Genomic DNA, 27,639 nt, shown 5'->3' with positions numbered 1-27,639 from the left:
GCAGCCTTCCAGGCGTATATAGCTGTAGAATATTACACGAGTCCAAACGATAAGTCTTCTGCTGACACAGCTAGGGGAAGCGTGGCATCCCCATCGTGGCACGCGGTTGACACGGCACGATCAGCTGTGAAAAAAAAAGTGGGGGGGGGGGAGGAGGGGAGGGCGGCGCCTGCTGCGACTCAATGTTCAGTTTTCCCCGTCGTCCCTAATACCTAAACGCGATCTCTTAATTGCACAGCAAGAGAAAGCGCCCCGACTTCTGTAACGCGCGGTTCATTGCGTTAATTATGTCGCACACGCACTTGCGAAAAAGTTCATCGCACTCGCGAAATGCACGGCGGACGACGCGTCGTCGATCCCCCAACTCTGAGACACGATCTTTTAATTGCACAGCAGCGCACACAGGAATAGAACGCGCCCCAACGTCTGCAAGGCGCAGTTCATTCCGTTAATTAAAACGGCCAGCGTCGCTCATGCACTCGCAAAATGCACCACGGATGACATTAAACCCTCACGGAGAAGCCACAACTACAGGGGCAAGCTTTTCGCTAAACTTGGTAGCAGTTTGGCAACAACTAACCCACAGTCTGGCAACTGACTTATGCAACGCCAAACAGAACCTTGCTTTTCTTTAATAGCCTATCAGCCAGAAAAGAACCTGACAATTTCGTTTTACCCTTGAAAAAGTTCAAGTCGGAAAGGAATATGATGGGCAATCGCTTGAAAATAAAGAAAAATTTTTTTGACAAACTACAACACATGCGCGTTTTTCTTTCCTTTTGTGTGTGCGTATGTGCGCGCGCGAAGGCATCGACAAAACGTCACACGAACTCTTCCAACCAACCACATGATTAGGTAGTTGTGTGCAATCGCATTCATTTTGTGCGTCTATTAACCACAATGCTTAACCACGATGTCATTCTATTTCAGAATAGCCGACTTCAGTGTAATTTTACCCTCCAAGAAGTGCTTGCTGCAAATGAGGTGGTGGTTGTTCGGTACCCAGTTTTGCCTTCCCACCGCGCGGATCCATTCTCGGCGTCGTTCAGGATCGCATCTTGGAAAACGAAAGAAACGGGTGCCGCTTCCGATCTGTGAACGGCTCTTACATCCAGGCACGCAACATGTAGCCACCATTCCGCAAGTAAGTTCACTTCAGCACTTCTTTTGACGGTATATATGCGGGCAGCACGGCAAACACTGGGAACACCCACAACCGCAGTTCACACAGCTGCGTATCCTTGCACCCCGCGCACACGGTCCACACGTCGCGAACCACGAAATTACCAGCGGCTACCAGTCAATGCACCAGTACACTCGGACGAAGCTCATCTCGTGGACGCCAGCAGAATACACCGGACGCTAAATTGCCCACGTTTGCCTACCATGCCTGTTGAATGTTGACAAACGAGCAAATCACGTGATCAGCAAATAATAGCGCTGTCATCGGTAGCGATCAAAAATTGGCTGCTTTGATCTTGGTATATTGGTAATCGGTATGAATTGGTGGTCATCAGTAACAATCATAACGCATATATGAATTCAAGATTTTGTAAAGAATTTTCGTTATGCTTTAGATGTTGCTAAACAAATAGTGAGGTATTTAAAGCAGAGCCTACTTTTGAAACGCTAGCTTTGTAGAAGCCCGCCCCAACAAGTGAAAGTGTCCCGTTGAGCTGCAGTTTGATGACAGAGGCATGTCTTAAGTTTTAATAGCAATAGTTGATAATGCAGACATCTTGTCGACGACTTAGCAGCTGACGTGCCTTACCAAATCTTGGGAAATATAAACTTTTAGGAAAGGTGATGCAGACTCCACACGACAAATACACGTCAGATTGCGCAAACCCGAATAATTCCACATTTTCGTCATACATAAATAATGTGTTTGTTGCTATCTTGCCGGCATAGGAGGGTAGACAGTCGTACTCAGCACTGGTTGTGAAACAACTGCAATTAAAAAATTATAGACGTTTGTGGTCAACACAATACAACAAGAAATGAGAGCTTGAACTTTACTAATACAGGAGCACGTACAAATATAAACAGCATGCATGTCCACAACAAGACACTGAAGGGTAAACAAAGGAACTGTGACGGTTATACTCGTTAATTTGGTGCTTTTGACAATTTTACGTTGGCAACGCTGTGAATAGTAAAATAAGAGAGAGCACGGAGGAAGGAAAGGTGGCGTAGAGAAAGTGCAAGGAAAGTGTATGAGAGAGAGTATGGGATCAAGAATGAGTACTGGAAAGGATGATATAAAGTCTTCGCCCACCTCCCGTTTTGTTTTGGCGAATAGTGGTTGCATGCGCTTTGTGCTTGCTCTGCGTTTGTGTCTTCCCTCGTCAGAGCGGCTGTATTTGAATATTTCTCGCTAAATGTACTGTCCTGTTGGTGTTGCGTCTCGTCAGCTTCGCGGTACGAGGACTACTCTGCAAACTACTTGAGGAAGAACCTTGGCGGTGCGCATGTGGCGGCCCTTTCAGCTTGCATCGCTCGAAATGCCAAGGTAAGGCGTATCATCTGGCGGCCCTATTTGCTGCCTGGCGCTCGTTTGGCTCAGTATCCCTTTTCTCTCGACGCGTTTTAGGACCACTGAACTCTCGTAGCCGTTACAAAGGCCAGCGGTAGAAAGCGTAAAACTACAGAGCGGGTTAGAACGGACAACGCTTTTGGAGCGTTGCGCTTGCGTCTGAAAGTTCGGATATCACGAAATACATCGTAGGTATGTTTTTTTTTTTTTTAGTGTATGGCGTATGGTGCATAGTATGCTTCTATCATAAACTGTGCTGCCTTTTTTTTTAATCGCGTTTATCTTCCACGGACAATCCCAAAACGTCTTTTCACCGTTGGCAGTGCCAGCCGTGTCAACGAGTGTTTTTTCGGGGCTTACTGTACAGACTTCGTCAAGGCTTTCGTGTACCGGCACAGTTTAAATGTACAGTGATTGACCAGGGTCTCAATGAACCCGAAGTCCCCCTGCGAAGAGCGTGGCCAAGCGCTTCAACGAACGCGCTGCTACGTTAAACGATTAGTGTAGGCGGATAACGTCGTTTCACTCGAACAGGTTTACACGAGTACGAGAGGCTACGTGCTACGAGACTAGGCAATGCGCACCGGCTGACCTTGTCGTGAGGAGCCGCATCCCGGGATGTGAAAAGTGGTACAGTTGTGGCAATCCTCGATCGGGAACCACGGAGATCGGAACTTACGAGTGGAGTAGGGTAAACGCTTGAATGTGGGGCACACACCCCTGCTGAGGGATCGGCCAAGAAGCGGATAGGTTTTATTGTAGAATTCTTTAATAAAAGCGTGAGATTGGTCTGTTTTAAAAAAAAAAGAATTTGTTGGTTTGTTTGTGAACTTGGCTCATACCCACAATAGGGATCTGTACCACAAGAAAATTTCCGCGCATGAGCGGGCTGGTTTTAGAAGTGGAAACTCCTGGGAGTGAAATTTCAAGAACCAGTCGCACTTATAATGTATCTTTGAATTTTATTGCAGGACACTGTTGAAATGTCAAATACTGAAGTTGCCATTTTACTGACCATGAGGTAACGCTTCTTGCAGATGGGCAAAAAAGGCCGTTGGAGAAGCAAGCCAAAGAGTCGACCAAAACTACTTAACAAGGCCAGAAAGATGTAAGAATTGCTCTAAAATCCCAAGCAAGTGCCCCCCTCCTCCCCATTGTTGGTTATGAATAAAAAAACTAGGAGACCCTTAAGCTTTGTCTTAAGAGTTGAACGCGATAGCGATATCCTGGCATTAGTGCGCACTTCAACCACTTACTGCACCCCTGTATGATGTTACAAGATAACTTTAAATTGTGGATTGCTACTATGCAAGCGATAAAGTTGAAAGGGGCTTGTGTTGGCGAAGCTTTTGCACATGGCTGCGTTTTGTGTAGTGGGTAGCACGCTTTGAACCACAAGCAGTTACTCATTGTTACGAAGAGGCCCCACAGGTCTCTTGGGTAGCGTGTCGCGAGGGGAGAGAGCATCCAGGCAGTGGCAAGGCAAAAGGCAGCCAGAAAGAAACAAGATGTTTATATTTGCAACGTATGTACTAGACGTGGACGAGGAAGCAGCCGATGCCAGATGTGCCAGCCTTTAATAGGCGCCGAGACGCTCGAGGAGAAGGGCGCAGCCCCGCTGTTCGATGCACGCAGAGTCTTCGACGGTCGCTTCTCGTGTCTGTGAAGGGCGCGCTTGGTGTCTCTGCAAGGAACGCCAGCTAGCATCGTAACAGCATGCACGTGAAATGTTCATCGTGAAATGTAGCATCGTAACAGCATGCACGTGAATGTGAAACCCACTACGTGGTTTTTAAAGGAATGCGTGCAGGCGTTTTGTAATAGGTAGTGGGCGTTAAACAACAAAGTAGTAGTGATAGTCATGTCCTGATGCCTGATGGCAATGTATGCTTGTTCCATGTAATACTTAGATATTACATGTTGCATTGTGATTCTTGTATACAGGACAAGCGTGTTTGTAAAACATGAAAGTGTTTTTCATTGCATTTCCAAGCAGAGGCAGTTATTTTCACTGTATTTCCAAGCAAATGAGTGGCTGTGTGGTAGATCATTTACTTGCCACCCATACAGCCAAGGTTTCATTCTCGCTCGTTCCTTTAAATTTTTAATATTTATCTTTTGTGCATCTCTAAATTTTTTGATCGTGCACTAGATGATGATTTTTTGCTCGTAACCAACAATGCTGGCGCTGTAATTTCTGCAAAATGAGCTCTGCATTAAAATTCAAGTTGGTGGTGAAACAGCCCTAAAACTAAAGAAAATACACTCGTGCTTACTATATAAATGTTTGCTTGAACACACGTGTATTAATTGTTTTCATTTGCCCTCATGAGGTGAATAGAAACGGTAAAAATGTAGGGAGGGGAGAAAAAGGCACACATTCGAAATCTCATTAAGAAGGGGTGGGGGGGCATTGCTCCACATTTATTGGGAATTAATACAAGGGGCATGCCTAATAAAACTGATCCACTCGACAAACATTGCTGTTACATATGGATGAAAATGCTCTTAAAATGGGGAGAAGGCTTTATTGCCACTGTGACATGCAAGAATCATGAATGGAAGGGATTTTGACTTCACTGAGTTACAATGTCAGTGTGTGTTCATATGCAGTGACTGCTATACTTCATCAGTATCAATGCCGACTAAGAAGCGCTAGGCATGTTTAGCATACTCAGAGCAGTGAAGTTACCTAGAATGAGAAGATAACTATGTCACGCCTACTGTCTCCAATATCAGCCCGCAGTAGTGAGCCAGTCAATCGTACGGCTGTTGACGTGGTGAGCACATTGATACCAAGGCATTTATATCTGTGTCACACGGGCCCTTTTGAAAGACCATCCAGTCAATGGCCATCGAAACGCCACAACTCTATCAACTCGATGGGGTTGTCGCGCCACTACGTGCTGTTTTGAACGGCCGTTGAGTAGTTCAGGAATTTATCGCAAAAACTGTGTAGTGCTGCGGGTCCTTATTTTCGTATTCGTTACCTCAAGTTAAATTGTATAAAATCGCTTAAAAACTCAAATATGTCTATTGTTTTTTACATATTTTATTAAATTGTTTATTCATAGTTATCAATGCATATTCAACTTCAAGGTATTGAGTATTGAAACCTTGGCAAGCGATACACAGCCACAGTTTGCTTAAATTGAGCACCTGGCAGTTGTCGAGGGTATGTGCAGTTTGCACATTTCATGTGGCAAGAATACTCTATGAAGTAATTCACAACGTTCACATATACTGCTTTCAAAGCATTCTAGTTACTTAGTTTTTTCTGATCCCGTTTTTAATCACGATTACGAGTACACTAAGTACACTGTGAATGAGAAGACACGTTGGCACTGCTTGCGCTTCTATCATTCCATGGTCATGAAACTTTCAGTAGAGTTGTGGGGTGCTCCATTGACTTGATAGGCTATTGACTCAATGGGCTTCGAGAACGCTCGTGTAGAAGTTCCTCCTCGACATTTGAGTCGATAGAGCATCGGTTCAATGGCCTTGCAAGCACCCTTGTGACACGGGTGTTGGACATGTTTATTAGGTGGTTGCATGAGCTGACTCATGTTTCAGGAATGTGTTTGTTGCCAAACGTGAACTGAGGCGTGATGCATGTACTGATACTGATTTTCATCTTTGTTCCTATGAAATGAGCCAGTCAAATGGCAAAAGCTTCTTCCTGTGATCTCAGTGGACCAAATAGCATCATGCACTTCATTCACTTAGTACAATGATTGAAATGTTCACACATTGTACATGGCTTCTGCCCAATTTTTTCAGTACCACAGTTATTGCAGAAAATGAAAAATAAATTGAAAGATTAAGCAATAATGAACAATGATAGGGACGAAATACAAAAAGAATGGTTGAGTACCTTAACTGACGAAGTATTAAAGCAGGGTTATATATCAATATTGAAATTTTATTCTGCACCGAGAAGACTGTTATTGGAGGACACCTAGAAGCTGCAAGAACAGCTTTGAGGGGTTCTGACCCCCCATTACACAGGGTAGCTTAAAGGTGTGGGGCTACAGCAGTTGAACCTACTACTCTTCAAGAAAGCTAAGAGCATGTTTGACTTTTTTTGTGATGGTCCTGACTCTCCACATACGACTCTTTAACGGCTCACTTATGCAAAATTTCAAGCTCGAGATGGGTCTTTCATACAATTGCTCGGTATGGATAAGTAATTTTGAACAAATTTGAATGGCATTTATTGCCTGAAAATTTGTATGTTGAGGGCAAAGAGCATACAAAACCCCAAAGTGGCTTTCAGTACTCTGTCACCTCGACACTACTGTGACGTGTTTGGTATGGCGCATGCCATCCTGAGTGACATAAGCTAATATCCACGATGTCGGTGTTGTGAGTGTCACTATTGTGGCACCGATGCCTGAAAATGCTCTCACTCCTAACGCCTGATCTTCATCTTGCTGCTTCGATTGATTTCATGAAGTAACGATGCAAACCACAAAAAAGGGGCAAAATGAGAGAGAGATTCGACATGTGCCCATTTGTCAGCGTGTCGGGAAACCCTTGTAAGCCGCAGTTGTGTTGTTAGAAGAGCGGAAAGTGTGAAATGAGTGTGTCCTTTCATTGTCATCACACGTGTTGTACATGCCAATACGACCGCAAGCTATGAAAGTGGACGAGCACATAAATATCGTCGGTAACCAGTAACATACAACTAGTGCTAATTGTGAATTTCAGTTCGTCTTTAGACCTTGCGCCTAGCGTAAAAACTGGTTACTTCAACTGTAACCATGAGAGGCCGGATAGGTAGGGTCATCTGGCGGTGCAAAGAATCTGGCAAGCACGCAATCATTATTGTAGAAACCTAGCTTATTCTATTTCTCCACTGGTGTACATTCACTATACCCTATGTGCGAAAATTCAAATGCTGTGCACGTTAGAATTCTCTAGTGTTGCTAATTGAGAGACATCACTGAGCATGCCCCAAGCGAGCGTATCCGAGGACCTCCTCATTGCTGTTTGGAATGGCCTGAATTTTTGAATTGCGGTTTTGCCAAGGTGAAAGCGGAAATGATCGGTAAATTGCAGTGATCCCAAGTTCTAGAATGTCATCTGCAACACTAGTCAACATTTTTCGTCGTAATGATGGCGATGCTCATTACAATGTATAGCTGAATGTGTCTACTTACCGCAAAAAAATGTTTGCTCAGCAGCTGAGCCTGACATCGCTTCTTTCTGTGAAAAAGTGGTCAGGTGAGGCGAAGTCGAGAGGTGGCCATAAGAAAGTGTGCGAGTGCTAAAAAATATACAATATTGTGGTTTACCGTCCGAAAACACCACGAGTGCTAAAAAATTGGCGGGCTTCCCAGAGGTATTGAATCTCGCTAAATATCGGTGATATAAGTATGTAAAACAAATACTTACTTATTCTTCCCTCACTTGCAAATGGCTACTAGAGGGAAGATAACTTAGTACTTGTGGATGCAAAATTGTTATGTGTAAATTTTGTGTGTACCTTTTGAAGGTCATTAAATAGGTTTCAAGATTTTTTTTACACCCTCCCCCCAAATAAGCTCGCTAATTTATACTGTAGACCATGCTGATCAAATTTTGCAAAAATTACAGTGCTGCGCATCTTGCAAATCCTCAATTTCAAAAAACAATACCCAGGCTTCTTTTCTTCGACTGACCGATCCTCTGTGTACGAAATTTTGTCCATGGGCAACATTCCGCACCCCTGAGCTTGTTGATTGGCCTTTGCCCTACGAAATGGCCCTTTGGTATAGCAGTGATGCAGTTTTGGCCACCTGGTCCATATTTTCGCTGTCCTTTGCTGTTTTGTAGGGCTCGAGACTACCGAGAGAAGTGGTATTGCCAGAGCGAAAGCATCCAAGAGAAAGAGGCGTCTCGCTGCTTTACCACTAGGAGGAAGGTGCTCCTTATACCCCACCGCCATGACACATGCTCACGTGAGTGGAGCCCTGCTCGGTCATTTTTTGTGTACTGATGATGTATCACTGACATTGTTCTAAGTTTACGCCCTGGGCATAGTCATTACAAAGGGCTATGACGAAGGCTGACCTGGTCAAGTTGCTGTGAGAGTGCTGTCGCGTTCCACGACAGATTATTGGACTCTTACTGACTAGGTCCTTGTGCAGATGCTGTGTGATGTTTCTGTCGCTTTCCTCTCTTACCTCTCCTTCTTTCAATCTCTATTTTCCCATGGGTAGCAAACCGGTTATCCTGGACTGGTTGACCTCCTTACCTTTCCTTCTCTATCATTCTCTTTATTAACGTTTCTCTGCTATGAGAAAAAGGTGGAAATGACAAGCGAGGAACTGAAAGCAGCCAAAGCGAGTTGTTCTAAGCCCTATAACCTGCCTATTATAGCACTTCTTTGCAGAGTTCATGTGGCAGCATGTTCACATTGTACAACAGCACAGTTAGTTCTCCATTAAAAATGTTGGACCATGCGGTTGTGTACAGGTGCTTTAAAGAGGCACGTCAAGTCTCATTGGCAGTCATACAACCCTCAAAGAAGCGTATAATGAGCCCCCAAAGAGAGTTGACATGCTTCTTTATAAAGAGTCATACACGTGGCTAGTTGGAACTTTTCAAAAAGAAAAGTCTAGGACCTTTTCTTCTTTTTCTTGCAGTGTAGGGGAAAAACGTAGGCGTGAAAACAAAGGAATGTGAAGCAGGCAAACAGAGAAAGAAAAGGTAGTCACTCTATCACATCGTTATACAAAGATTTATAAGGACACTGGAAAGAAATAACAACTTCGTTTAGATTGACAAACTGGCCCCGCCGCGGTGGTCTAGTGGCTAAGGTACTCGGCTACTGACCCGCAGGTCGCGGGATCGAATCCCGGCTACGGCGGCTGCATTTTTGATAGAGGCGGAAATGTTGTAAGCCTGTGTGCTCAAATTTGGGAGCACGTTAAAGAAACCCCAAGTGGTTGAAATTTTCGGAGCCCTCCACTACGGCGTCTCTCATAATCATATGGTGGTTTTGGGACTTTAAACCCCATATATCAATTAAATTGACAAAGTGTACTCCAAACACTTAATTGCCATATGTTTTATAGTTATGACTTCATTATTGTTGAAGTAAATCAAAGTAGAATTTTTGTTTTTAAGTTTGGGCCGAAGCTTTCGCGCATGACATAAAAATTTTGAAATGTATTTTCATATTTTCGTGACTTGGCGCATTAAAGTATTTTGAAACTTCATATGCTTGGTCTATAACACTTGCATATGACTATGTATTTCACTTTTATCGATTAGAACCCAGATAGGACCCAGTAGACTCCTCTAAAATTTATGATGTCACGGTGTTTGGTGCCAGATTATGAAGATGGCGTCTCGACCTGCATTTTATTTTTGCTCATTTTATCGCTTACGAAGCGTCGTATGGTGGTAAGAGTGGTCTTTTAAGGATTTTGAAATTGTACTTTACTAATAAGAGAAAAATCGTTTTGAACTTTAGTGACCCTTTAAACACAGCTCGTTTGTGGATATACCACAAATGTTATTTTTTTGTGTGTGTGGTTAATATGTGTATACGATTGAAATTCTAACAAATGGTCTGTGTGTGGACACTTACCGCACTCAATGATGGTGTACATTAAAAGGGAGAAAGCTCCTCTCTAGCAGAGTTCGTTTAAACAACAAAGTTTGTCATGTCTCATTATTAAGGCCTGAATGATGTGGTACTTCTTAATGAAGTATGCCATGTGACAACGATGTCAGCCTTTATTGGCTCAGTGTACAGCTCTTTACAAGTAAGTGTGAAGACTGTGCAAGCACTGCATTCACTAGCCTCAATTTTCATGTGCTGTGCTGTTACGGTGCTCGGCTGCTGACCCGAAGGTCGCAGGTGCGATCCCGGCCAAGGTGGTTGCATTTCAATGGAGGGGAAATACTAGAGACCCGTGCACTGTGCGATGCCGGTGCACATTGGATCGTTTCAGACGATCGAAATTTCTGGGGCCCTCCGCTACGTCGTTCTTCATATGCGTATTGTGGTTTAGGGGAACTAAAACCTCGGATATTATTAATGTTGAAACTACAAAAAGATGCAAGAGAGCGGAGATAAACGATGTTCAAAAAGGGATAAGCTAAGTTCAACTTTTCAGACGTGAAAACAGCCATAGAGAGGAAGTTCGGAAATGGTATATGTAAAATAAGATTATAGGAAGTGCTAAGGGCAAGCATTTACCGTATGATTGTCAAAATAAATTAGCCTCGATTTCGTTTGCTTTGATTATCAGCCAATCGAAACAGTCCTGTCCCATGTCGTAGGCATCCTTTTCTCTTTTTTTTTGATGTGTTCTTATTTAATGATATTACTTACATTACTTACCTTGCATTCTTTTCTTTTCAATGCAAATGCTCATTTATTGATATACGCTGACTTGGCCTTTGCATTCTCTTTTTTTTTGTGCAGGTGCTGCGGTTGCCGTAATTCGAGCCAAATACTGGGACGATGCTTTTCCTACTCGGCATGAGGGCCGGAACATGCTGAAGTGGATGAGCGCATCGAACTGCCATTTTGTTGTGCTACCTAGATACCCTTCCACCGATCTTGGAAGTGCACACGTTGTGAAGTTGTGTGTGGCTGCATGGTCCTGTTATTGGAGAACAAGCAGCTGCGGCATCCACTTGCTAGCTTGCCGTGTCACCGGTGCTTCAGATACCCTTCCACCGATCTTGGAAGTGCACACGTTGTGAAGTTGTGTGTGGCTGCATGGTCCTGTTATTGGAGAACAAGCAGCTGCGGCATCCACTTGCTAGCTTGCCGTGTCACCGGTGCCGCTCCTGTCTAGTGAAGTTTCATACAACTGCTGTGTCATCTCTGCAAACAACGCACCAACTTTGAGATCTTCAACTGCCTCCTGTGCGAGCAAGCAGACCGTCACGTGTTGTGTCAAGTGAGATGCACGGTGTGTGGTAATAGGTTGCAACACTATATCATCCTGCAGAGGTTCTCTTGCAAGGGCACTCAAAAGGCTGACATCTGCAAGCACCAGCACGAGAATGCTTATGCGAAGCTTGCTTATGCAAAGTGAAACTGGTGTTGTGCTCAAAAAGTGGTCGCTGTGCAGTGGGGTTTTGTGCCAGTGTTGTGCGCACCAAACCATGTGGTCAGGTTCGTTTGTTCGAGAAAGTCATTGCCGGAGACAGTCAAACTCGGACACCGCTGCCCCGGAAAGTCTGCTCAGAGTGCTGACACCATGTATGGCCCAAGCTCGTGCTGCTGTGCTGCCGGTGTTGATGTGAGCATTGGCAGTTCTTACGTAGCCGCCGTTCATTGACAGCACTGTAAGTCTAATTCTGCTGTCCCGCATGTTCACCTTGCATATGGTTCAGTGTGCTTTTTGCACCAGTGTCCTATTCTTCGTGGGACATGGCAACGTCATCTTTGATTGCACGTGGTACGGGCGTAGTGTTTGCAACTTCGGCACCTTATGAGCAAAGGGGTGCAGCCGTCACTTTTGCACCTATGTCGCAGTGGAGCAGTGGTTATAGTGCTTGGCAGCTTGCCCAAAAATAATGGGTTTTGATCCTGGCTGTGGAACTCTCATATTGATGGAGGCGGCCCATGTACTGTCCGATGTCAGTGCTCGTTCAACGGCACCAGATAGTCGCCTTCCTGTACAGCACATCTCATAATCATGTCATGGTGTACAGTTCATTATTGTTGATTCATTTCTGCATTTATAATTCACTTCTGCAAGATTCATGTGAGAGTTAATTCAGTAGATGTTTGACAATGCATTTTGCACTTTCAGAGGATGTGCAAGAGCCTCCTAAATCTTTACGCTGGGCTACTAGAAATTCAGAGTATCTTTGCGCACCTTGGATTTTGTTGTAGGCACTGTGTAGTGCTCGCATATTGAAGCACAAGATAATTCTTTTGGTATAACAAGAGCTGTGAGCAGTTGCCCACGACAACTGTAATCATGTTGCTATGAATCTGGCCACTAAAGGTAATATTGGCTGTGATAAAAGAATTGGAATTGAAATATTGCTGACTAGACACAGGGAACTTAAGGAGTCGGGAAAGGAAGTTTGTGCATTACACAGCCCTGCCTTGTCGCTTTTCAATCTGCGAGCACTGTTCATGTGCTTTGGTGACCAGAGCCATTAAATATGTATGCAAGGGCTGCGATGAAAATGGTCAAGTAGGAGTTGCGCTGTGTGGTTCATTTGTCCTGGCTTTCATATTGTTTATATTCCTCACAAAGGGGCGTAGAGCCACGTTATTAACTTGGAGGGATACTGAACAAAAGTTGGAATAACTGGTAAAAACTCTATGTACTACTCAGAAAATGTGACTGTTCTGACAGTTAATTTTCTGTATTTGTGTACAGTTAGCTGTATTTTTAATAATTTTCAGCACATGATGGCTCCGTGCACGCGTGAGCTGTGACTTCACAAATGCCGAGGCGCATGCAGAGTGCACGTGTTCCTGTCTTCTGCCCTTTCTCCACCTCTTTTTTTTTTTCATCCTACTCTCCCCCTTCCACAAAAGCTCTGATGCTTCATTCAAGCTGAAGGCATTGATTGTTACCGGTGCTGTTCATAGTGGTTCTGGGAACCGGTTGGAGAGCTGAGCGGGTCTGGAGAAGTGGGCAACGTCCGGCATTGTTGGCTTGCCCTTTTTGGGCATGTGTGAGCTCGCCAAACGTTGCCTCCTCTAGTTCACGGCGCAACAGTGGCCGTGCCGTGAACTAGAGAAGGCGACACGGCAGTGTTATGAAAAACACATTAAATTTATTATTCTGCTGCAGTTTCTGCCTGAAATGAAGGATTATCGGTTTTGACACCCATTCTTTCAATTCCGTTAAAAATCTTGGTTCAAAACACTTTGTTCAGTATCTCTTTACTTAAGAATACATGGTCTCGAATGCCAGCTCAAAGAAGGGACCAAGCGCCATTACCACTGTGCTTAGGCGTTGCTATGTATATAACTGAGCCTGTTTTTCAACACTCCCATCAGCTGTGCTCGGACCAACGAGGCTTTTCTGTCCTTTATCACCAGTGCCAATAACATGGCAGAGGTATAGGTCTTAATCCAAAGGGTTCAACCTGAAGATAGCATTCATTTTAGGACTCTACAAATTTTCAGATGTGTCGCCAGCTTCTGTTAATTTGGCGTTGAAAAAAATAATAAGTTCGAAATCTGCTATAAGCACAACTTCACTTGGCTGAATTGTGTCGAGGTGGTTGTCAACACTTATAGTCTACTAGTTTAAAGCCAGTAGAATTGAAAGGCTCTGGTCAGTCAATTCTCTCGCAAACATTGTCAGTGGCATTGCTGTTCCTTTCACTTAAGCCCTTCATGCAGGCATATGCATTAGATGCCTCCGTACTCGGAGTAAAAAACTGTTTTCCAGGATGCTTCACTGCTTTGTCTGACAAAGAGCAGGAAGGGAGAGAAATAAGGCGCAAAAAACCTTGCTGCTGCATTTTTTTTCGTTATTGTGGTGGCAGTTACATACTCTTTATAGGTCTTTACTGTTGTCGAGACACTCCATATAAAGTCCATATTGACATCGTCGCTCCAAGCATTGTATGTTCTGCTGCATGCTAGAAAAGTGTGCTAGCTCTGGGGATGAGCGGGGGCTCAATCGGATATGAAAGGAGCCAGCCATCTTCATTGCACGAAGGGAACATCCCCTAGCATCGCCCCTTGTGCGAGGCCTGGCATTGACTGCTCGTCAAACCAAAAGGGAACACCCCGTGAAGGAGGGTTAAAGCGTTGGCATATACGTTCATTCCATTCTTTTTGCCTGTGATATTCATAGCACGGTCGCTTAGCTGTGACTTGATAAGCTTCCTGCTCAGAAGTTCTAGATATTGTTCTCTGTGGGCTCTGTCCTTATTTCGGTATATCAAGATGATGTTCCTCAAAGCACTAACGGCATGTTCCACGGTGGTTTGTTTCCACTAGTCCACGGTGGTTTCCACTAGTCCACGGTGGTGTTTCCACGGTGGTTTGTTTCCTTTGTTTGTTTCCACTAGTCAAGAACAATATCTTTAAACTTATTGAGGCTTATAGCAAGTGATAAAAGTTCCTTTGTTGAATACATCAGTCTTCCCTTGCCCTGATAGGCAATAGTCCATCCACAGGTGCATTTCTTTTCAGTTTCTCTATATCAATGCAGCCCTAACTCGGACTACGTGGCCTCCAGTTAAAGCTAGGGTTGCCACCTCTGGATTGGGAAGCCATTAGGTCTGGTGCATTCTTACAGCCTATGCGTGACTGCCACTGGGAAAAGCATCATCTCTGGATAATTGATGTTTCAAATGTGAAGGATGATAACAGCTGTGGCCGCACTAAACGATTTTGAGTTCACACTCCTCTGCAATTATGGAAAAACAGCGCCAGTTCTCAGCATTTTCTTGCGTCTCGCAAAGCACACTTCTCATGCTCATGGCATCGATACATCCTACCTTTCTCCAAAGAAAGCCAAATAGTGCCTCAGTTGGCTAACTAGAAAACGTGCCAGAACCAAAATTAACTTTTTTTCACTCGGCAGGAGCCTGATAGACACAATGTTTGCCGTTGTGGTAAGCTTCGAGACAATATGTCTCCTTTCCCAAAAAACCGTCTGGGTGACTTTCATTGTCCTAACCTCATTGTGATTGTCCACAAAAGTCTACTTGGGTCGCTCCAGTCCAGAGTCATTTGTATCGCTGAATAGGGATTGTTCTTACGGATGTGCGGCTTCGTGTTACCGTCATCGACAAGAACCGACCACTTGTGCACTTCTCCCATGGAATCAGTTGTGGTGGTGCTCACTGTTAAGAATTCATGCTTGCAGATGTGGCCAGCTTGTCTTTAGAGTACTGCAGGTGCAGCTGTGGCAGGTAGAGAGAAATTTGAGAAATTTGCACTGCATGCACGGCATTCATATTTTCTTTTGTGGAAACTTGAAAAAGCCCGAACGACAAAGATAAAAAAGGTACAACAAGACTGGCACTGAAACATATTTTTATTTTTCAATTTTGGTAAGATCTCCTCGGCCCAACCGTAGAGATCTCGGCACACCCGACCTTATTCCCTTAGCGTCAGCGTCCGCCATGTTTTCTTGTTCCTTAAACAGGGTGTCTAGCCACATCCAGAAGACTTGTATAGTGCTGTAACAAGGGGAAAAATGAAGTGTACTTGGCCAGCTGCTACTAAAGTCATGTTTTTGGACTAATAAAAAGATTAAAGGAATCAGAAGCAATGCACATACAGTGAAGTATAGCTTACTGTATTAACAATACAATAGTATTAGAAGTGCGCGAGGTAGACTCGCGCACTTCTTGATTTAAAGTCAATAGTCATTGTGTTCATCATTTGCCCCAGTTGAGGCATTTTTATAGATCTGAAGAATAATTTGTGCAGTGTTGTACTGCAAAAAAAAAAAAATGAAAAGAGGAGAGAAGTACGAAAAAAAGAGAAAAAAAAGGAGACTGTTACTGATGAACGAATTTCTACTTTATTATATTAAGTACTGTGCTAACTAATCATTAGGCGGAATGATGGGGGGAGTTTGGTGACTGAGTATGGGGAGTTGACGCAGGCAAGAAAAGGGCAGCAAGGTACCCCTGTCAATTGACTTTTTTTTTTTTTTTCAAAAACGGTTCAGGCCGGTGAAAACTGCAGACCAGTGTTCTTGCGCCTAACCAGGCTAGATCCCTTTCTTTAGGCCAATTTTTTTTTTTCTTTTTGCCGCGCTTTTCGTGTTTGGACATATGAGACCTCGAGCCCCAAAAGCCAGGCCTAAGACCAAGACATCGCAGTGCGGTCTGCGCTGGCGGACCATGAGGACTAGGAGAGTGTACTTTTTTTATTTACACGTATGCATAGCTTTCAGAATCTCTGTCCTGAATCAAACACATCAGGAGCCTAATCGGTATTACTGTTGAGCCATTCTGCATCTTGCAGAGCTCTTTTAAAAGAGCTGTGGAGATCTCTTTGTTGGCCCCGGTGCATTTTGTTAGAAATGGGGATGTCTCATTTTTGACGATGCAGCATTGATCAAATTTCATGCAGGCAGACGTGGCTTCGTCATTTTTGTTTGCCCTTCGCACAAAACTTTCTTTGCCGAGACACTTGTCTTATATGATTATCTGTCACAATATGCACAACTTGAAACCTAGTTCTTCAGTGTTCGCAGCACGAATGATGGCTGCAGTAGGGTCTGGTCTCGTGTATGACTCAGTGAAGTGCCCAACCAGTATTTTAAAACATGCTGCTGAGCCGCAAACAAGAAAGCACAGCTTGGAGTTTGTTAGTTGGTCTATTCTATCCCTTGACACCACTTGTAAATTGTGGCTCACACCACCTTTAAGAGCGTCGCACTGCTTATTATATTCAAGTGTCTTCTCCAAGTGCTCGACAGCTCTACAGACTTTAGACTGGTTTGCAGATGGGCTATCGAGTTGTGTCTGCTGTCTCAGTCACAGCAAAGGAATGAAGCAAACTTCACCTGTTCAAGTAGCAATATACTTCTGCGGAGTGTTTCTGCATGACAGGCAGGCAGGCAAAGAACTTTATTAATATCCGGAGGCGGCGCTCAATCCCCCTTAGGGGGCAACACCGGTGGGCTACTCCCACGACGGGACGGGGAGGTTAAACTCCACGGCTATGTCGTGGGCCCTCTGGATGGCCCTAAGCTGGTATCCTTTGTCGTGGCTTGTGAGGAGACAAGTCCAGTCCGCCTCCCTAGAGGGAGACTCGCTGCTCTCGCGCAACGTAGCGCATTGCCACAGCATGTGTTGGAGAGTACATTTGGGATGACCACAGCGCGGGCACCCCTGATCTATGCCATCTATGTATTCAGAGCAAGTTAGAGGCGATGCATACGCCTCCGCCTGTAAGAGTCGTAGAGTTATGGACTGAGGTCTTGTTAAGTGTCGGTGTGGTGTTCACAGACTTTCTACAGTGTTCAGACTTTCTTAGATGAGGTAGGGCAGGCGTCTTGTCGATGCCCGACGCGGCCGCAGTTGCGACTGGTGTCGATCTGTCGCTTGTAGAGCGTGCAACACAGCAGGAACATGCCGCAGCGCACATAGTTCGGGACTTTAAGTTCATCGAAGAGAAGGATGATAGTGATTGTATCCTTGATTCGTCGTACCCCCATTAACGTGGGGTTATGTGATGAGACGAACAGGCGTTGTAACTCTGAGTCTGGGAGGTCAGCGTCGACCCCTCAGACTTGGCCTCGGCTGGTGGTGCCAGACGCCGCTACGTAAGCGGATACTGGATGTTCTCGCTCCATGAGAACAATTCCTCGCACTTTGGCGTACATTTCGGCCGTTTGTAGGTTTGGCGTGCTGATCACTAAGATATTCTGCGTGTCGTTAGTGCAAACAATATCTTTCTCTGCCGCCGTTGGTTGGAGTCGTGCAGCGAGTAGTAGAGCTGGCAAGAACTTAAACTTGTGGCACCTATGTACATCCAGGCCACCTCCGGGGCGAATAATGACACGGTGGTGATCCGTTGAGAGCGGGGGGAGTCGGCTGGCAGCTGCAACCCTCGTCACAGCTCCGGTTTGCCGGGCGCCAATGCGGGCGCCGGCTGGCTTGCCGGTGGTAGTAGTTGAAGACTTTGGTCAGCGTCAGATTGCGTCGATCCAGCCAGGCGCACTGGCTTCCTCTTCAGTGATGTTTCTCCATCCACCATGGCTTCGGGCATGATGACGGCGCAGGGGCGGGACGCGCCAGCACAGGGGTCCGTAGCCGTGTTGGGCCTACTCGAGGCTTAGCGAGTGAAGGCGAAACGTTGGTTGGAAAGGGAGAAAAGTGGAGTGGCCCGGGCCAAAATTGGCATCCGGGTGTTCCCCTAAACTTAGCGAAAACATTGCTGAAAAATTAGGCAAGATTAAACTCGGTAGACCAGCAAAAAGTATAGCAGAAGGCGGAGCCGACGCATCGGCTTCCGCTCATCTCGACACCCCCTAGTGGTCCCCCTTTCTACATGACAAGCACACAAGACCTTCTGAACCACTGTATTCATATGCTTTGGTTGAAAGTCTTCTTAACTATGCACTACCTGACAGTTGTTTCATCCCATATTGCCCTCTTTTTGGTGTAATCCCTGATCTTGTCCCCTATAAACAAAGCCATCACGCTATCTCACTGAGAATCTGTGACAACGTCAAAGAAGGTGCTGACGTTGCAGCCGTCTTTTAGTTTGTGCAGCTCCTCCGTATACTTATCTACTGTCTTCTTCAGTCTCAAGATCTCATCTGAGCTAAAGCTCGTGCTTCTTCTTTTGTGCATTTCCCGTGGTGCAAAAAATTACTTGCACTCATTCAAGTTGTGTCCGTCTGCATTCCAAAAACTGCCTCGCGAAAGCAAGCGGTTCATCTTGAGCCATAGCTTTAAATGCCAGCTGCTCTTCACGGATCGTGCTGCTTGCAAGCAGCGCAGAAGCCACTCAAGAACGATCGTCCACAGGAATGTCTTATCGCAGGTTGGTTTGACAATCTGCTACACAGCAGCTGTAGGAGCATCATCAGGCTCTACAGCGTTGTCGATCACTGTTGGGCCACCCATCTCAGATGAAATTGCCATGTTTTTGTTCCTTCTTCAGGGAGCTGTCATTGTCCAGTTCCAGGGCGCGTTGACCAGGGTAACTGCACACCTTGCTAATGGTTGGCTGCTTGTACTATGGGTAGCACGTGAATACACCAGGCACAACTCAGTCTTCAGCTGTTGGATCTTTAAGGCTTCTTTGAAATCGAATGCAACAAAGGGCTACTGTACAGAGCCGAATAGTTAGACACAGAATTAGGATCCCAGTTCTTCCACCAACTCACCTTAATCCACTGTCAGAGTATCTCGACAGTAGGGATTTTTTATAAGGCAGCACCGGGGGTCCTTCTTCCTTGCACTTGACGAGTACATGGGCACACAACAGTGCCAAATTTCTTGAAAGGTACAACTCTGGACAAGCTCGGGACAATCGTTCAGGTCAGTTCCTCACTTGTCTCAATAACCAGGTAGGCCACTGCGCCGTTGAATAGCGGACTTCCAAATGGGACATGCTTTATTTCCGTTGTCTCAGTGGAAGGCAATGTTTCCTCGGGCTGAGATATATCGCGATGCTACATTATAGTGTCAGGCTGCTCATGTGTTAAAATGAAGATACTCGGTTTCGGTTTCGCGTGATGTGTCGCATAGCGCCGCAAAACAGTAAATTCCTGAAACCAATGTTATGCGCGCTCTCTGAATGAAGAGTGAGTTTCCTCCCTGCTCTTGGCCTAGGGTGACGCTTCTTACAGCGCTCCTGCGCTAACGCACCCGTTGTCTCTTCCCTTCTTCCAAAAAGTTCTTAAACAGCTCGGGCTTGCTGGGGTCTGTTGTCAGGTAGCCCTCTCTGCTAAAAACTGCCCTTAAAATGTTCATGGCAGCCTGTAACGTAACCACGTTTAAGAAACAAACTTTGGGCCAATTCGTGTCGTAATATACCGAAGTTATGAATAACTTTGGACTTATTACATGTTTAGTGGTCCAACAATGTCCATTGTCAATTTTTTCCTACGCTCTCTTGGAAAGGTAACAGGATTCAGAGAGCCACCCAAGTCTTGCCGACTTCTCTGCAGACTGACACACGTAGCAGCTTTGCACTGTATTTTCGGCCTGTCTGTGCATATTTGGCCATCAGCACTTGTTCCGCAATGTCTGTTAAGTTCTTGGGATGACCAGATGCCTTTCGTGGCCAAAGAAACAAGGTCTGCTATGAGAACTTACGGCACAACTACTCTGTCCTCCCTCAGAACCACGCCATCAACAATGCACAGTTGTTCTCACAGCTGATAAAATGGCATCGACTTCTGCAGCAGCATCCTTTTGGCTGGCCACTCGGTTCCAATGTATTCGATGACCGACTGTAGCGTCTAATGTGCGGTTGTCACACTTTGCACCAGTTTCTTGGTAATGCAGGAGAAATGAAAACTGGACACCCGGTTCCGATGTATTCGATGACCGGCTGTAGCGTCTAATGTGCGGTTGTCACACTTTGCACCAGTTTCTCGGTAACGCAGGAGAAATGAAAAAAAAAATCACTCCCTGTTGTAGCAATAGTGTCAGTAATTGAACGTTCATCTGACAACAGGTACTCCTCATGTGGTGTCACGTCATGACCACTCTCTGAACTGAAAATTGCATGTTTGCCCTGGCATTACATAAAACAAAGGAGTGGCTGATCAAGCACTCTAATCAAACCAAAAATTAATTTATATAGAGTTGCTAACATACATAGAAGTACATTCTAAATGTTGCCAACAAACAAGGACAGGCTGCTTTTAGTAAAATCAATAGTTTACATATCCCCAGTTTTACTGTTCGGCCAGTGATCTGATCTCATAAGTAGCTGGCTCCAATCAGCAAGTTCAAATTTCGAGAGCTTCTGTCTTGTTCCAAGCTCTGACATCACTTTGCTGTCCGCTGTTGGAAAAGGGTCAAGACGATGGCAAGTGACGTCATAGCATGCGAGCTACATAGTTTTGCCATGCTGGTTAGGCCCTAATGAGGGTACCAGTATAGAAAACTGGATAAGTGCAGGGGAATGAGGGTGGTCTGCTCGACGAGGTCATTTGCATAGAAACTTCTAGACGACGTTGCAGCCCCTTTCTCCTAGAGTGCACCGCAGTGAACGACTGTTCGCAGTGCATTGAAATAGAGTGTGATTTCTTTAATGTTTGATGCTTGACTGCCGAGTGCCTAGATACTACACTGTGTCAACTATGGTGACCCGCTACTAACTGTAGCGAATGATCACCGCGGGTTCACGCTTAGCAAGCCACAGCGCCCCGACTCCGCCACCTACTCGCGTGTAGCGCACCGCACCGCTCCGCGCGCGCTCAACTAATAAGGCGTTTAGTGCGGCGCGGCAAAACAGTGTTCAAATACAAAACGCACAACACTTTATTGCCCTTGGCGGCACCCCGAACAACAGTACAACGTCCTCTCCCGGGACTCGGGGAGCAGAGGCACCCGCACGCGGACGTTCACAATAAGGTGAAACCGCGAGCATGTCGCAGCTGGCAATGGCGAGTTTTGACACGCCGGTCGGGAAAAGGTCTCTCGCGGCTATGCTGCGCACTCTCATGATGGTCACTGGGTCTGGTCGCGAGTGTTAGACAAACCTCGTACGCGTAGGCCTACGGCAAGTGCGGCTGGGTGTGGTACGACCACTTCAAGCACTAGGCACCGCTGTGGGCTTAGCGCACGGTACCGAAGCTAGCACTCAAATAAACACGCCTGCCGAGGTGCCACAGGCCAACCCAGGCAGGCTACAGTCCGGCGATTCCCAAAGGGGACGCGGACGAAGGAAAACACGTGCTTACCCGGTGCCGACCACAGAGGATAGGGTGCCTCGATGCGAGCGCCCTCCTAGGGTGAGGACAACCGCGTTGTCTGCTAGCGCAACCGCCATTTTCTTGCATCCGCCGGTCGCGGGGAGCGCCTCGATAGCGGTGGCTCCTGTTTGCAGTAGGCGCTTGCATTCTACTTTAGCTTCGGTATTCATTCCTTTGCCAGAGTAGATGATAAGCGAGAGTGAACATTCAGTGACGCATCCGCTAGTTTGAGAGAATTAGCGAAGGTATAGAGATTAATATTCTTTCTCTTATAATAAGAGTTGACAACGGCGGGCAACTGCTCGTCTTCGTAGTTGCACTGTCGCCACGAGCTTTCTGTGGACCCGCTCACATATAGACATAGCGGAAAGCAAGAGAAATATGCTAAAATAGGTAGCTGCTGTGTATATAACTACGAATGCCCGACATCCTTACTACCATTGTTTCTATTACGCGCCGCCTACACGATTACATGGTGGCAAACTGTGTCATGCACTAGGTAGTCAAAACAAAGACACGCGATGGAGTACAATCGTTTAATACTGTTACGCAAAATATATTATGGACAAGATGATTATGAACTGTGTGCTTAATTCCGTCGATTTTTTTTTTTCTCATACGTATGCGCATATAGGATATAAAAGGGCCTTGCTGTTAAGGTAGACTAACACCAGCACAAGTTTTGCTTCCGTGACCTCCGACATGTGAGGATGGTTTCTGACGTAAATGTATGCGTAGCCTCAGTCTTGTGTAGGTGGCTACCAGCATCTTGCCTATTTCTTCCTTATGTTCTGCGCAAGTACTCAGGCATGGCCGGTCTACCTTCGCAAGGTATTCTGTCAGAGAGCGTAGTGGCGACTTCATCGTGTGTACATTGTTTGTACACCACGCAATAACGCCCATGAAGTGCTCCTCGTAGTTCTTCAGAGTGCGGATCGCTTCCCTGCTCGGATAAATCAAGTTTTGTTCATCACTCACATATTCCTTGAGAACTGTCAAAGAAGCATATTCATTGCTGGCTGCACCAAGGAGGGCATCCTTGCACTGGGAACAGGATACGGACTTCACAACGCTTTTCAGGATGTAGCCTCCAAGATAGTACAAAATGCAGCATTCCGTTGCCGTCAGCTCCTGAATGAACAAAATCTCGGAGTCCTCTATTTCTTCATACAAATTTTCTGAGTATTGCTTCTTCGCTTGAGGAAGAAGTTAGACGAGGTAGTCTCGATCATTAAGCTCATATTTGTTGTCCACGGTGTATGTAAAAATTGGCTCACGCTCACAAGCCTCAGAGCACATTTCAAATCATATGCTATTAGCACTGGCTTCATTAGGTGCACAACAGAAAACAGATTTTCGAGGCAGTCTTGAAGTAACCGGCTCGTTATGAAAAACTCTTAGCCTTCATTGCCCAAAAAGACTTCTTGAAGGCGAAGAACAACTGTCGTGGAAATGAGAAGCCCGGCTTGGGATGGTTTCCACTGAGCTGTGGCGCCCATCTTCATTCCTTTGATTGTCTCTGCTGCAAGGCGCAGGGTGTTCAGAGCAGCAGAATACTTGTCCATATTTCGGTGGCTTAAAGATAAAGTGGGATGGCGTGATGACATCAAAGCATACCACTTCGACACTATGTCCATGAACCACGCTGTCGTTTCGGCAGCTGGGTCAAGCAGCCCTTCGTTTACCAGAAATCTAACAGCTGGTGCGGCTTCTCTGAAAAATTGGAGAGCTACTCCAACCTTCATTTTTGTGAAGTGACCACAGCTCACATGAACCTCGGACAGGGCAGGTGCGACCTTAAGCTCTCTCTCTGCGTCGTAGTCTACTACCGCCTGGACGTGCTCTAGTTTCACGTATTGTGGCGGGAGCTTGTTGTCGCGCACGGTGACATCACTCATTGTGAAGACTTTGGAGCTTAAAAGTTGCCCTCTCAGGTTCTTTAACAGATGGGCTGCGTCAGCAGTAAAAAAAAGCTCTTTGCCTCCCAAACATGGATGCTGTACTGAGCAGACGGTAGTGGAATTTCTGTGGCTTGAAAACCCAAACTCTCGCCACATTGCTTGATTTGCTTAGCCCATGTCACATGTGACTGCTCGGACCCTGAGAGAAATCTGGCTACAACACTGGACGATGTCGAGCACATAGTCTTTGAGCAAGGCACCATCCACGTATCATCCAGTAAATTCATATCCGATCACCTGCTTCCACCGCTGATTAATTCCGCCCAACATGAACACCAAAGCGTGATTAGCGGGTTCCTCTGGCTTTGAAGGAAGTGTGATACCTCCAAGGAGAATGTCTTGAGCTCGGTCCAATTAAAAGGCTGTAGCTATTTTCATTTCGTCAAGAAACGGCACGCAGTCTTTCTCCACGTTTTCCATGGTTTATGCCTTGCACTTCATAGCATCAAAAACTTCTTGAAGAATTCCTGGAAGGAATTTCAATCCCTGGATCCTCCGTGCTAACGTCCTGCTAGATGGGAGGGGGTAACCCAACTTCCCCAGGGTCTCGTACCCGGTCGTTCCCCAAGCGAAATAAATTTTCAAACCTTGTTTAACTGTCTCCACAGACCAAGTGTGACCCTGGGTACTGTTTTTAGAAAGAGCAGAAACCTGATCTGCATTCAAGAAGCGTATATTTCTTTCGAAATTCTCAGCCTTACTTTCAAGCTTATGGACTTGCTTTCTGAGGTTCTGGCTTGTGTTCGTAGTGATGCTGTGATGTTCTCGAAGCGTGGCGTATTTTCTTTCTATGTCTGCCAACTGCTTTTTCAGCTGAGCATAGTTTCTTTGTGTCTCTTTAACTGCGGGAGTTTCATCAGACGAGTTTGCTATTCTGATGTTCGAAGCTTCGACGCCTGGGCTCTTCACTTCCATGTTGTCCGTTGACGTTTCTTGTGATACCGCTTCAGATGACTCGGGGAGCATTTCCACTACGTCTGATGCGGCGTGAGGTACATCGGCAGGGTCGGTCACCTCTTTGTGGTTTAACCTGGGCGCAGGCAGTGCTCTTTCCATCGGTGGCTTTCGCTTTCTCGAAGCAACTGGATGCAGAAAAATGTACAAACAAATTGTGACATCAAGCACTAGGTTCAGGGCAAACGCTAGGTTTTAGGGATTCGAAATGAAGAAGAGAGGGAAGGAGAGAGAGTGCAAAGAATATGATAAAAAATGCAGGGGAAGAAAATGACAGCAGCCATGCTTTTCAGCCTGAGTAGGTCGTGATAGGTGCGTTTCTGAGAAAGCTTAACGCTGTAAATAGTCTAAAAGTTCCTTGCTCGCGGCTGGTCTGTAGGTGGCACGCAGCTCACATGCACAGCTCGCACGTGTACGTAGAAATATAAGTGCGTAAGGATAAAAGGTGGGGTGTTGGAAGTTTTCTGGGAAAAGACCATTTGCGGGAAAAGTGACGCAAGTATGAGGGAGGACGCGTAGAAACAGTGATTGTTAAAAAAATATATAGATAAAAATAAAAAGGAAATAATAATAACACCAATAATAATAATAATAATAATAAAGGGAAAACAGAGATTGGAACGGAGAGAAGACAATAGTAAAATATATCACAATATCATGGAGGTGCCATAACTATTAATATTTTGTACGGCTCTGGCCTCAGTAGCAGTGCCATGAAAATGTTAGCTTTTTTTTTTGTGTGTATGTGTATATATATATATATATATATATATATGTGTGTGTGTGTTTTCGAGCACCCGCCATTACTTTGGTAATGAAGGTGAGCCCTCATACTGAATAACACACTGCACACGGTGGAAAGTGCCTACCTTTGAATGGGAAAAGCGTTGGTACAGCATTTCCCTTCAGCTTCTTCCATCCATCTGCTCGCTTTTGCTCAAAAGGGCATTCTTCAAAGTGAGCCTCTAAGGAAAATTGACGTTGTTAATATACGTGATTTGTTCCTTTGAGCAATAATACAAAGTACGAAAAATCAATTAACTCGGCTGCTGACTCGCAGGTCGCGGGTTCAAATCCCGGCTGCATTTCCGATGGAGGCGGAAATGTCGTAGGTCCGTGTGCTCAGATTTGGGTGCACGTTAAAGAACCCCAGGTGGTCGAAATTTCCGGAGCCCTCCACTATGGCGTCTCTCATAATCATATGGTAGTTTTGGGACGTTAAACCCCACAAATCAATCAGACAAATCAGTTAAATGAACAAACTGCACGAATACAGCACGTCTTCCGCACACGAGCATAACATAGAGGTGCAATTCTCCTAAATTATTTCACGTACTTCCGTTACAGATATGATTTATTTATTTATTAGAATACCCTCAGGGCCCGTAGGGCATTACAGAGGGGGTGGGTACAACATTTATAACACACAAGAAAAAAAAAGACAAAATAAAGAAACAAGTGTCAGATGCGCAAATCAGGAAGCTAGAATAACTGTCAAAATAGCATAATGATTTTCCTGCACGACATAACGTATAAAATACCTTTATAAACAACACTGCGAAACACAAGCATAGCGCTTCACATGTTTTGAGCTCTCAGATATACTCCTCACACTGCTATGTAGGCGCAAAGATAGGTAGTGAACAATTTCATTAAAATAAGCGCGATGTGCCTCAGATAGCTACAGCCCTCGTGGTTCAGAAAGATTGATCGTATTTTCCAAGCTTGTGCCTTAGTTCATTATATCAAGTGAAAAAAAAAAAAAAGGAGCTGTAAATTGTGGTGACCCCCCGCTATTAACTGCAGCGGACGTTCACCGCTGGTTCACGCTTAGCAAGCCACAGGGCCGCTACTCCGTTTACTCGCGTGTAGCGCACCGCTCCGCGCGCGCTCAACTAATAAGGCGTTTAGCGCGGCGCGGCAAATAGACAGTGTTCTGATGCAAAAGTACACAACACTTTATTGCCTCTGGCGGCACCCCGAACAACAGTACAACGTCCGCTCTCGGGACGCGGGTAGCGAAGGCACCCGCACGCGGATGTTCACAATAAGGGGAAAACCGCGAGCACGTCGCAGCTGGCAATGGCGAGCTTTGACCCGCCGGTCGGGAAAAGGTCCCTCGCGGCTATGCTGCGCACTCTCACGATGGCCAATGGGCATGGTCGCGAGTGTTAGGGCAAACCTCGTACGCGTAGGCCTAACGCAAGTGCGGCTCGTTGTGGTACGACCACTTCAAGCACTAGGCACCGCTCTGGGCTTGGCGTACGCTACCAAAGCCAGCACTCAAGTAAACACGCCTGCCGGGGTGCCCAAGGCCACCCCGGGCAGGCTACCGTCCGCGATTCCCAAAGGGGACGCGGACGAAGGAAAACACGTGCTTACCCGGCGCTGTCCACGGAGAAGAGACCGCTCCCCAGTGGTGCCAACCTGAGGCAACGCTTTATCTCTAGAATGACCCCTCAAAAATCCTTAGATAGCAGACAAAATCCCCAGATTGCATTTTTTTTTCTTTTCGCACGTTGGTATTCATCTTTGTTAGTCTAAATGCAGCTTGCTCTTCGCCTCGTTTGCTCTGAATCTCATTAGAGTTAAGATGAGATGAGACGGGTTGCTAAGCTTCTCGAGAATGGCTTCTGCGGCAAGCACGCGGTCCTCAGTGGCTGCTTTTTTGAAAAATGAAATCAAGGCCGGCATCTGCTCAAGTAGGCGGGTAACAACTTGGAGGGACAGCCACCTGGTTTGGCTCGGGTGCAGTAGCTTATGTGGCTTCACCTCTGCGAGCCTTTGGACCTCCTGGTATGCAGACGTCTGCTTGGGAGACAAAAAGTAGTTGTACACATCGCGGGCC

The 27,639-nt window shown here is 45.8% G+C and overlaps 2 protein-coding genes and 1 long non-coding RNA gene across 7 annotated transcripts in view; 1 reads left to right on the top strand and 2 right to left on the bottom strand.

Annotated features, from left to right (window-relative positions):
* The window catches only part of LOC119163144 (uncharacterized), a 33,104-nt gene extending 29,688 nt beyond the window's left edge, over positions 1 to 3,416 (bottom strand). For 2 of the 3 annotated variants that reach the window (XM_037415089.2, XM_037415090.2), the window contains exon 1: positions 957 to 1,137. In XM_037415089.2, the coding sequence (XP_037270986.2) occupies positions 957 to 1,137 (181 nt within the window). Of the gene's footprint in view, positions 1 to 956; positions 1,138 to 3,128 lie in introns of those variants that run through there. The other variant, XM_075874113.1, reaches the window with a different exon arrangement.
* On the top strand, positions 1,009 to 15,746 carry LOC119163145 (uncharacterized). Of its 3 annotated transcripts, XM_075874115.1 has the most exons (5): positions 1,009 to 1,144; positions 2,415 to 2,512; positions 3,574 to 3,644; positions 8,354 to 8,478; positions 10,959 to 15,746. In XM_075874115.1, the coding sequence occupies exons 2-5, from the start codon at positions 2,472 to 2,474 to the stop codon at positions 10,974 to 10,976; spliced, it is 255 nt and encodes an 84-aa protein (XP_075730230.1). In that variant the 5' UTR covers positions 1,009 to 1,144; positions 2,415 to 2,471; the 3' UTR covers positions 10,977 to 15,746. The 3 variants fall into 3 exon arrangements, with proteins under 3 accessions (XP_075730230.1, XP_075730229.1, XP_075730231.1); XM_075874114.1 differs by lacking the exon at positions 3,574 to 3,644; XM_075874116.1 differs by lacking the exons at positions 1,009 to 1,144; positions 10,959 to 15,746 and adding an exon at positions 9,166 to 9,238 and having other exon boundaries at positions 2,115 to 2,512.
* On the bottom strand, positions 15,496 to 25,757 carry LOC142772038 (uncharacterized). Its single transcript, XR_012886262.1, has 2 exons — positions 25,661 to 25,757; positions 15,496 to 15,658 (listed from the first exon to the last, which is right to left on the bottom strand). It is a non-coding gene; the product is annotated as an uncharacterized LOC142772038 (long non-coding RNA).
* Positions 25,758 to 27,639: the final 1,882 nt, after the last annotated feature.

The sequence above is a fragment of the Rhipicephalus microplus genome, chromosome 9 (genome assembly GCF_043290135.1).
Source record: "Rhipicephalus microplus isolate Deutch F79 chromosome 9, USDA_Rmic, whole genome shotgun sequence".
NCBI lineage: Eukaryota > Metazoa > Arthropoda > Arachnida > Ixodida > Ixodidae > Rhipicephalus > Rhipicephalus microplus.
The sequence above is the reverse complement of the archived record's forward strand: the minus strand, read 5'-3'. Positions and strand labels throughout refer to the sequence as shown.

Bases quoted from the DNA above. Each gene is read 5' to 3' on its own strand.
- LOC119163145 (XM_075874114.1), top strand. From the start codon at position 2,472: ATGTGGCGGCCCTTTCAGCTTGCATCGCTCGAAATGCCAAG. The intron at 2,513-8,353 runs GTAAGGCGTATC...GCTGTTTTGTAG, and splicing joins GCATCGCTCGAAATGCCAAG to GGCTCGAGACTACCGAGAGA. The intron at 8,479-10,958 runs GTGAGTGGAGCC...TTTTTTGTGCAG, and splicing joins CCGCCATGACACATGCTCAC to GTGCTGCGGTTGCCGTAATT.